The sequence below is a fragment of the Cucurbita moschata genome, unplaced genomic scaffold (assembly GCF_002738365.1).
Source record: "Cucurbita moschata cultivar Rifu unplaced genomic scaffold, Cmos_1.0 Cmo_Scf00010, whole genome shotgun sequence".
Lineage (NCBI taxonomy): Eukaryota > Viridiplantae > Streptophyta > Magnoliopsida > Cucurbitales > Cucurbitaceae > Cucurbita > Cucurbita moschata.
In genome coordinates, this window is record NW_019268526.1 from 4,974,164 (window position 1) to 4,984,131 (window position 9,968).

General features: G+C 38.0%; 3 protein-coding genes across 5 annotated transcripts; all 3 read left to right on the forward strand.

Moving 5' to 3' along the window:
- The first annotated feature begins 561 nt into the window (after positions 1-561).
- On the forward strand, positions 562-3,077 carry LOC111448723 (probable DNA double-strand break repair Rad50 ATPase). 2 transcript variants are annotated; one of them, XM_023088437.1, is made up of 3 exons: positions 562-1,269; positions 1,352-1,459; positions 1,695-3,077. In XM_023088437.1, exons 1-3 carry the CDS (start codon positions 898-900, stop codon positions 2,865-2,867), a joined length of 1,653 nt encoding a protein of 550 aa, XP_022944205.1. In that variant the 5' UTR covers positions 562-897; the 3' UTR covers positions 2,868-3,077. The 2 variants fall into 2 exon arrangements, with proteins under 2 accessions (XP_022944205.1, XP_022944206.1); XM_023088438.1 differs by having other exon boundaries at positions 1,355-1,459.
- A 358-nt stretch (positions 3,078-3,435) lies between these two features.
- Positions 3,436-5,241, forward strand: LOC111448979 (NAC domain-containing protein 40-like). 2 transcript variants are annotated; one of them, XM_023088792.1, is made up of 5 exons: positions 3,436-3,715; positions 3,755-3,967; positions 4,065-4,318; positions 4,387-4,659; positions 4,882-5,241. In XM_023088792.1, coding segments are annotated over exons 1-5 (1,053 nt in total). In that variant the 5' UTR covers positions 3,436-3,714; the 3' UTR covers positions 5,194-5,241. The 2 variants fall into 2 exon arrangements, with proteins under 2 accessions (XP_022944560.1, XP_022944561.1); XM_023088793.1 differs by having other exon boundaries at positions 3,436-3,967.
- Positions 5,242-5,632: 391 nt separating this feature from the next.
- LOC111448980 lies at positions 5,633-9,070 on the forward strand. The gene is made up of 3 exons (XM_023088795.1): positions 5,633-5,938; positions 6,151-6,330; positions 8,673-9,070. Exons 2-3 carry the CDS (start codon positions 6,175-6,177, stop codon positions 8,832-8,834), a joined length of 318 nt encoding a protein of 105 aa, XP_022944563.1. The 5' UTR covers positions 5,633-5,938; positions 6,151-6,174; the 3' UTR covers positions 8,835-9,070.
- Positions 9,071-9,968: the final 898 nt, after the last annotated feature.

Consider the following 9,968-nt stretch of genomic DNA (forward strand, 5'->3'; position numbering starts at 1 on the left):
AAAAAAAAAAAAAAAAAAAAAAAAAAAAAAAAAAAAAAAAAAAAAAAAAAAAAAAAAAAAAAACACAAACAAAAATCCTACCTCAAAAGATCATTAAATGCATTATTCCGAATCCCCTTCTTTTTGAATGGATAAAGACAAGCCACTTCTTGCCCCAAGAACACCCAGAACATCAGAATCAATGCATCTCAGCAATTAATTTAGAAAATAAACTTGTGATCATAATTAAATAATATTTTTTCTATTGACTCGTGGCCTTTAGCTGCAAATAATATCATACCATTATGGAGAGATTGTCTAGCACTTAAAAGGAACCCATAACGTGACCTGCTGTGACCTAAGGAACAAAACAGAGCGAGCAGCAAAGAAAAAGAAACAGAACATTCTTGTTCCACCCAGGAGACAGGAATGGCTGGAATGGCAAGGAATGTAAATCCGCAGAACCCCAGTCAAGATTCTAAATTGCTGATTTACACGTGGACCCCCCTGACTGACTGTTGGATGCCTACGTGGCTGCCACTTCATCTCTTTCCCTCTTAACATTTCTGAAACAAAGGTATTGTTCCCATTCAAACAAACAAACGCCTTGTTTCTTTGTTTCTTTTTATCCTCTCTGTTTTTTTGTTACTGGGTTTCGAGATCCCTTTGAGTCAACACTGCCCGCCCGACCAAAAAATAGAATCTTTAATACTTTCGATTTTTTTCGTCGCTGAATTCAAGGCTTACTCTTTCAAACTTTCCTACTATAAACCAAAACCCTCTCTCACGCTCACATCAACTCCACCGTAATTTCTGCAACGCCCACCGCCGACTAAGTAAACTCTTCACAAAAAATTCCAACCTCTCGGGTTTTCCTTTTTTGTTCTTCCCCTTTTTGGGTTTTTTGAAACATAAATAATGTCGTGGACAGACCACAAAACAGAGAAGAAATGTAAGATTAGAAAACGGGTGTGTTTATCGTCGCCGTCTTCTTCCACTTTGGTCCGTAAGTATAGATTCAAGAAGCCACCCACTTGGAAAATGAACACAAACTCCCATTCTTCCAAGTTATTTTCCGGCGACTTGGCCAACCAGTCGCCGTCGTGCTCAATCGAGAGCGGTGGCGGAAAGGGTAAACATGGCTCTGTTTCAGTTTCAGCCCCGAAATCAGCGGCGGAGAAAACCCAGAAGTTGAAGAAGGAGGTAATCAAAACCCAGGAATTGGTTTCTCAGATCTGGCACTCGTGTTTATCAGATCCGGATCCGAGTTTCAACATCTTAGAAACAGAGGTGAGTTTATGATTTTGATTTGGGTATTGAGCTCTGGAAAGTGGGATTCCATTGATTAAACTTGTGTTTATAAAAATTTTACAAGGTTGAAGGTGGCAGAGTACTGGGAAGAAGAAGAACAGCAACAAGAACAGGAACAGGGGAGGTGATGGGTGGTTCGAATTTTCATGGCAAAGACTGTTTAATGAAGGTACGATTCATCCATTATTGCTTCCTTTCCACGAAATCATCAATTCTATTCTCTTTTCACCCATCACTTGTTTTCGGTTCCTGTCATTTTCCATCTGTACTTCTGCGGCACCCTTTTTTATTTTTTAATTTGATTTTTCAAATATTTTAATTCAAGAAAGAATCCAAATGATTAATTATATTCTTGACCAGATTTGATTGTTTTAAACACAATTTCTAAAATCAAATGAATGCAGATTGAAAATGGTAATGTGGTGAAAACCCGTTTGAAGGAAGTGAGCAATTGGCTGACGACATCAAAGGAGCTTTTAAGAGTTTTAAATCATGTTTGTGGACATGAAGAACAGCGGCAATCATCAGCTTTGTCTCTGATTTCAGCTCTGAAATCAGAGGTGGATCGAGCGAAGAGCGGAGTGGATGAATTAATAATGAAAGAACAGAGGTTCCGTGACGATGAAATTGAGGTTGTTATGAAGGCGGCGTGGAAGAACAGAGAGAGAGCTATTACTTCAATGGCGGAGGAAATTGAGGTTGAGAAGAAGCGTAGAAGACAAGCGGAGAGATTGAACAAGAGCATTGCGAAGGAGCTTGCTGATACCAAAGTGTTGGTTTCGAAATTGAGGAGAGATTTGCAGAGGGAGAAGAGAGCGAAGGAGATATTGGAGGAGATTTGTGAGGAGTTGGCGGCGGGGATTGGAGAAGACAGGGCGGAGTTCGAGGAGTTGAAGAGGGAATCGGCGAAGGTGAGAGAAGAAGTGGAGAAGGAGAGGGAAATGCTTCGTTTGGTGGATGTTTTACGGGAGGAGAGAGTTCAGATGAAGCTGTCGGAGGCGAAATTTGAGTTTGAGGAGAAAAACGCCGCCGTGGAAAGACTTAAACACCAGCTTGAAGGCTATCTCGTCGGAAATGATGAACAAGAACAAGACCATTGTTGCAACAAATTTGAGAAAATTAAGGAATTGGAAGCGTATTTGAAGAGAATCAATTTCGGGTCATGTCGAGATCAAGATCAAGAACAAGAATGTTCGGATTCAGAGGAAAGTGATCTGCACTCGATTGAGCTCAACATGGACGACGGCGATGACAAGAAGAGTTACAGATGGAGCTTCGTCCATGGCGGCTCTCAAAAGAACTCATTCGAAAAATCAAATCCCATTTCTGAGAAAATCCAATGGGGAAGTATTTGCTTGAACACAACTAACCCATCGACGGCCACCCACCAACAAAATTCAAACAGATTTTCAGAGCTTTTTAGTCATGATCTTCAAGAACAGGGCGATGATCATCAAGTTAAATCTCTCAACTGCCTTCGTGATATTCTATTTCCAGAAACAACGCCAGAATTGGATCAAATTCCAGCTGCTAAAACGGATAATCATAATGGGATTCCACAGATTATGAAGGGATGATCATTAAATACACATAATTACGTATAAAAACTCTGTTTTTCGTTTTCTTTTTCATTGGGAATTACTTTGATTAAGAATCTTTTCTTCTTCCACATATCATATAATATTATTCAATGCTTCCAAAGGGCTACTTTCGGTGGCTTTTAAGGAAGAAAATACGACCGAAAATGTAAATAGACTGCCACCATATCCAATATATTATTTTAAGAACTTCTAATTTTTTTTCGCCATTTTTAATTTCGTGTTAAAATTGATGGAGTAAGCCGGTCTAATGGTTGATGAAGCTAGTTTTTTACAATATTCTAATACCATTTATTAAGGTGTAATGTCACGACCTTCAATGCTTTGATCCCATTTGTTGTATCATAATCTTGCCATCAAAATATTTTGATATCCAATTATTGTCGCGGGAGTGGACACAAAATTGATAGCCCATGCCCACAAATAAAAATAAACAAAAAATACAAAAATTTCCATGTGTGAGAGTGGTAGCCAATCACTATAATCAAGGTATTTACAAATGTTTCTCAAAAAATGAGAATATAAATGGTAAATTAAAGGACCAAAATTAATGAGAAAATATAAAAATTGTTTAGCAATAGGTGATGGTGGCATTCGGTTCGGCAGCCGACGAGCGGAGCGAAGCAGGGTGGTTGGTTCCAGTGGGCGGAGAGGCAGCGAGCACGTGAGAGACGGCGGAGCAGGGGGGGAACGAATCTGAATACAGGAGCAACCCGGAAGCAGAAATGAAGAAAAGCATAACGCGAAGCACAAGACGGCTTAACCGAGGTTGACGGCGGAGTCAAGAAGTTTTGTTTTCCCAATTCCGAAAGCCTTAAAGAAACGAATTCCAGTTAGAATTTGTGACAAACAAAACCAACACAAACTGGAATCCAAGGGGAAGGGGGCAATGGGAGGAGTTTCAAGAGAGGCGGAGATGTCAATGGCAGCTCTGTCCATGTTCCCCGGCTTCAGATTTTCCCCCAAAGACGAAGAACTGATTTTATTTTACCTCAAGAAGAAGCTCCAAGGCTCCGACGACAGCGTCGATGTCATTTCCGAGATCGAGATTTGCAAATTCGAGCCATGGGACCTTCCCGGTTTGCCCTTTTCTCCTTCCTTCCTTCCTTCCTTCCTTCATCACTTCCTATCTAAACAGGGCTGATTTGGTCATTTTTAATTTGGTTTTCAAAACAGGGAAATCGAGAATCCCTTCCGACAACGAGTGGTTCTTCTTCTCTCCGAGAGGAAGAAAATACCCAAACGGAACACAGAACAAGAGGGCGACCGAATTGGGGTACTGGAAGGCCACCGGAAAAGAGCGAAACGTGAAGTCCGGCTCGGAGATTATCGGAACAAAGAGGACTCTGGTTTTCCATTTAGGACGTGCTCCAACAGGGGAGAGAACAGAGTGGATTATGCACGAGTATTGCTTGAACGACACCTCCCAGGTCAAATTCAATTGCAATTCCTCCTTCCTTTTCCTTTGCTGCTTACGTAAACTACTGTATGACAGCAGGATTCTAATTCCATGGTGGTTTGTCGTCTCCGGAAGAACAACGATTTTCGCCGGAACAACTCCGACAAGGCGGGTTCGAGTAAAGTGCAGGGTTCCGGCGAGGATGGGGACGGCGGAGTTGGACAGAAGGTGGGGGGTGAAAGCGATAGGCTTTCGAAGAACTGCAGCAGTAGTTTCGATTCTCATTCGCTGGAGCAAACTGATTCGGGCATTGAATTCCGTCGCAAAGAAACGTCCGACCCGGCGCTGCACGAATCCCTCAGTCGTGAAAAGGTCAGCTTCATCAGATTCTCACCTTCAATTTCACAATTCCCAAACCCGTCGCTTTGCCTTTTTTTAAAATTTCTATTTTATTTTTTAATATTAAAAATAGCTATTTTTTTTTATATTAAAAATAGTTATAAATATGTATAATTATATGGTAAGAAAAATGTTTTTTTTTTTTAATTTTTTTTTCCGAGTCATAAAAAAATGATTGGATGTCAATCTTTGAAGGGTAACGGTGAAGATGAAGAATTGTATGCGGATTTGTTGAAAGACGACATAATTACATTGGACGATAATTTGCTATCTGCAACTCACAATCCGACTCCGATGATCATGAACTTCTCGGAATCGGAGAAATACACCCACTTGCCCATACCAACCGCTTTGGCAGATGCGGAGGCCTCACCGTTTCTAGGCAATACCACGAGGAGAATTAAGTTGAAGAAGCAAGAGCATAACAACGTCTATATTAACCTTGGTCTTCTAACATTTCTTCTCATCATTTTTATAGTTTCTCTTCACCTACTTTGTAATTTATAATTATCATGTTCATTGTTACATTTACATTCATGGCTATGTTAACGTCACTCCCTCTTTTTATTTATTTGTTTTCAAGCATTTATACATATTCTTCTAATTATGGTAGTTGACCCATCGGTATCGTATATTGTTTATATATAAAAAAAAGACCCGATCTTTTATATCCCATTTTGATATTTTAGTCTTTAATTTTTTTAAAAAACTATTTTATTTATGTGCCTATTTTAGAATAAATAATTGAAAAATAACTTTAATACTAACTTAGTATATTTAAATCAACCAATTAAATACGTATATATGTGAATTTATGTATTTATTAAAAAACAATATGATGAAAAGTGAAATAAATATTCTTATTATTATTATTATTCTTTTTTGTCCTAAGATTTAAAAATTTAAGACAATTGTTATTATAATTAATGCCGGTGTGGTCACTTGCGCGCGTTAAAACGTGAAGCTGAAGCGCGTCCAAATTGGAAGCAGTATCTTCTTGTTTGTCGGCGACCTTCTGAAATCGTGTTTGCCATCTTCCAAAGCTTCGCCGCAGCCGGTTTACAGTTGAATTGAAGGGTTCGTGACTATCTTCCGCTTCCTTAATTTTCAAGCGATCCATACTGTTCTCCAAAAGTGCGGAACCGCTTTCTGATTCGCCATCTTACGCCAAGTTTAGATTAAAGAAGCTACCACGAATTCCCCGCTTGATCTTCGACTTAGGGTTTTTCTCAATTCTCATAGCTGTCCACAGGTAAGTTCTTCTTTTCTTCATTTTCGATATCCTGAGTTCCATTTAAGCCAAATCGATCATTGTTTGAACCTCATCCAAGGTCAAATCGCTACGCCCAGGGTTGCTCTGTGAATCCTGATTTTCAGGCTTGTTTTATGTCTGTGCGAGGTCTTTTATGCGTTTATATAACTCAATGCGGTGTGATAGTTGAATCTTATCTTAATCATGTGCAGATATATCGACAGCCCTTTGTAAAGATGTCCAGATCCATGTTACTTGTGTTTTTGTTCGTTATTCTCATTATCACTTCTCAATTCGAGTGGAAGCAACAACTAGTACCTGAGGTTGATACCAGGGTAAACTCCCAGAAGCAGCAACAGATATCAACGAGGGAAGAAGCAGTTAAGGAGAAGGTAATATGTCCTCTACAATTACACCATCAACCGTACCGTTTTCTTTTAAATGAACTTATGCTTTATGATGGCCTAAATTGAAATACTTGTGAATATCTGTTTGTCATTCGTTTAGGAAGGCTGAATTATTAGTTCAGGCGCACAGGGGTGTAGAGTGTGGATCGGTAGCTGTGTCTATCGTGCTACATTCAGGGTGCAGGATACTTTCTAATTATGTAATGTAGTGATTTCTTTTCCCTGGGTATAACTTTAGGATGGCATGTTAAATAGTTTGGCTGGTCGAGCAATAGAAGAAGAATGAATTAGTAATAAATTTAACTCGAGAATTCTAGGAGTTCTAGGATAGGACTAGTGAGCAAACATTGCATGATTCATGCTTCCATTATGAGTTTCAGTTTCCCCCCTAAAAAAAGAAAAAAGTGATCCTCTCTATGTGATGCACTAGAAATAAAATAGTAATCTGGCTGATACTCTTGGCAAGATTTCACCAATGAACATTTTAATGATTTAGCATATACATGGCAATAAGTTTGATAATCGAGCCTTTGCTGTGGACATAGTACTGGGTTTGAAGCAGCAATTGTAACTATTGCCAAATTAACGCTTGATTTTTCTGTGGAAGTGTCTAAAAGATATGGAGATTACCCAATCTATCTGAATAGTATTAATCTTTGTTTTCAATTGTTATATTTTGATTATTAGCAAGCCACTCTTTGAGCTGAAGAAAATGTCTTAATTACCAATTTGGTTATATCTCATGTCATTTATTAAACTACTTTTTGCTGCAGATGTTACCTTAATTTTAGGACATTAAAAGCTTGCTTGTCCTAATAGAGAAACGAAGAAAGTATAGGTCATAAGTAGATTGTATGTCCTGGTTAGGAAAGGAGTTGCTCCACACGGTTGCTTGAAAAGTAGCGATTATTTTATGTTTTCTGCCTAAGGTTAGACTTGAATGAAAAATATTTATGTCCTGCATATGGTCAAATGAAAGCTTAAATTATATCTACCCCTGAAAAATGAGCTACATGTCACTGAATGCTGAGGCCAGTTAAATCATAAACGCATAAATTCTTAACCAGGTAGAGAATCATTATCATCCTCTTCATTCTGAGTGCTGTTTGTTGGCCATTTTTTTTTCTATCTGCCTTTCAATTAGTGTAAGTTTCTTTTTGAATCTCTTGTGTGATCCTATAATGTGTTATCTGAGTCACATAGATGAGCCCTTGAGATTGTATCTGTTAAATATTTCCTTCATGTTAATTTTTTTTAAGAATTCTTCTTTGAGCATGCCTTTAAAGAAATTTATAGAAGAACCATGAAATGTGTGTATCTTACAATTTTATGTTCAAACTAAATATCGTGTTGTAATTTTAACTTTTGACTACATTTTTTCGGTTTGTTATAAATTATACATTTCTGTTTCATGGAGTTATTGAAGGGGTGATATTGAGTTTATCAAAAGTTGGAAGACATCTTCAAAACTTGTTTAGGAGCAGAATTGAAAACTATTTGTTTAGGGGTTGAAAAAGTAATCTGGCCTTGAGTAAATGATAAGCATCTTTTCAGCCTAAATCTTTTCTGTTGAATGTTATAGACTTAATAAACTACACCAATAGAAGTTAGGTTTAGCTTGACGACTCCTCCATGCTCATGTTAGATCGAACCATGGGGCGCCTTTTTGGGTAAAAAACAGAAAAATATAACTACAAAAAGAAAAAGGATGAGGGATATTGGTATCTGCACCCGGTAAGCCCATTTAACAGGGACAAAAATAATAAACCAGTTGAAAGCTGAATTTGACAGGCACAAAATTTAAAAACCAGATGAAGAGAATCCTTAAGTCTAATTTTTGTTATGATCGTTACCGTCATTATATTTTTATTTAGATTCATATCCTGACTTAGGCTGTGGCACGTTGAATTGCACCTGGCTTTACTTTCAGATTTGGTATAAACGTTGCTGGTTGCTGAGAGGATGATAAGTTACAGGAATTCAAAAATCTGTCAGTTGATGTGGCAGAACTAATGAATTAATAGAAGTTCATAGAGAAACATCATACCAATCCCAAATTTCAATTGCTTGAGCATTGCCTACGAGCCGCCATTTTAGATGGAATGTATAACATGACATCAAGGGGGATCGTGGGGTTCTTGGAAGTCCTGGTACTTATTTTATTACCTGAGGAATAGACAGTTTCTTGCCACCTTTTCAGATAGACAACTTATCCTGCCGTTTAGTTCCCATTTTTGTCTGAGCTTTGTTTTTCTACATCGTGATATTCTACTACGTTTTCTATTCTAGTATAATCATTTTACACCTATTCTATTGAATTGGTGCAGATATTGTTGTCACAAGAAAGGAATATCCAGAGGCTCAATGAAGTTGTGCGAAGCCTCCGGGAACAGTTGCAGCAGTGCAGAGGCAGGAACATTACGAATGGGACCGCCCTTCTGAGTGGACATATTCTTGAGCTCGAACGACTTCATGTATTAGAGGACTGATGCAAGAACTTCATGGCCAACCACTGATTGCTCGTTTGTTCACTGGTTTTGGTATGGCTTTTTCTTGTGTAGATATATCTCCTATGTTCATAATTGTTTGGCATGTTATTGGCCGTGGATAAAAATATTCCACCAAGCATGAAATTTAATTCTCCTACCAAGGTAGGTTTTTCTGTTCCTCGAAGATGAGAGGTATGTACGATTTAATTTTAATGATAATCATGGTTTATCATTCATTTCTCCCAGTAACTATCGGCACTATTTAGGCTCAATTTACAACCTTAGTCCCCAAGTTCATTCCTTATAAACTCATCATCATCTCCTTAGGTAGCCAACGTCGGACTCCCTCCCAATAATTCTCAACAATCATTCCCTCGAACAAAGTACACCACAAAGCCTCTCCTGAGGCCTATGTAGCCCTCAAACAACCTCTCCTTAATCGAGGTTCGACCTCTTTCTTTGGAACCCTCGAACAAAGTACACCATTTGTTCGATACTTGAATCATTTTTTACTACACTTTCGAGGCTACCAACTTATTTGTCCGACACTTGAGGATTCAATTAGCATGACTAAGTTAAGGGCATGACTCTGATACCATGTTAGGAACCACGACTCTCCACAGTTGTATGATATTGTCTACTTTGAGAATAAACTTTCATGGTTTTGCTTTTGGTTTCCTCATAAGGTCTCGTACCAATGGAGATGTATTCTTTACTTATAAACCCATGATCATCTCCTTAACTTGTCAATGTTGGACTCCTTCCCAACAATCCTAAAATATATGTACTATCGACTAAGAAGTCGAAAGTTTGAATGTCTACCCTACACATTCTTGAACAAGAAAGCATGAAAGAATCAACCAATTATGGTCAGCAACTGTAAATTTCATTTTCTTCCAATTTTAGGGCCTAAAGGCATATATTTCTGTTCGTAGGCTTACAAGTATGATACCTTTATCTATGTTTCCATTAAAATGCCGTTATTTCTTGGTGAGACATTCATTTCTATACCATTTTGTCAAAGTAAAATTATTGTACCCTCCTATTTTACTAGCCTTGTGTGTCTTCCTTCTAGTAACAAATTCTGGTCTTTTTTTTTTTTTTTTTTTTTTTTTTTTTTTTTTTTTTTTTTTT

Excerpts from the sequence above, each read along its gene's own strand:
- LOC111448723 (XM_023088437.1), top strand. The coding sequence starts at position 898 with ATGTCGTGGACAGACCACAAAACAGAGAAGAAATGTAAGATTAGAAAA. Across the intron at positions 1,270-1,351 it reads TCAACATCTTAGAAACAGAG|AAGGTTGAAGGTGGCAGAGT; the intron begins GTGAGTTTATGA and ends TAAAAATTTTAC. Across the intron at positions 1,460-1,694 it reads GCAAAGACTGTTTAATGAAG|ATTGAAAATGGTAATGTGGT; the intron begins GTACGATTCATC and ends AAATGAATGCAG.
- LOC111448979 (XM_023088792.1), top strand. Across the intron at positions 3,968-4,064 it reads CGAGCCATGGGACCTTCCCG|GGAAATCGAGAATCCCTTCC; the intron begins GTTTGCCCTTTT and ends TTTTCAAAACAG. Across the intron at positions 4,319-4,386 it reads GCTTGAACGACACCTCCCAG|GATTCTAATTCCATGGTGGT; the intron begins GTCAAATTCAAT and ends GTATGACAGCAG.
- LOC111448980 (XM_023088795.1), top strand. The coding sequence starts at position 6,175 with ATGTCCAGATCCATGTTACTTGTGTTTTTGTTCGTTATTCTCATTATC. Across the intron at positions 6,331-8,672 it reads AAGAAGCAGTTAAGGAGAAG|ATATTGTTGTCACAAGAAAG; the intron begins GTAATATGTCCT and ends GAATTGGTGCAG.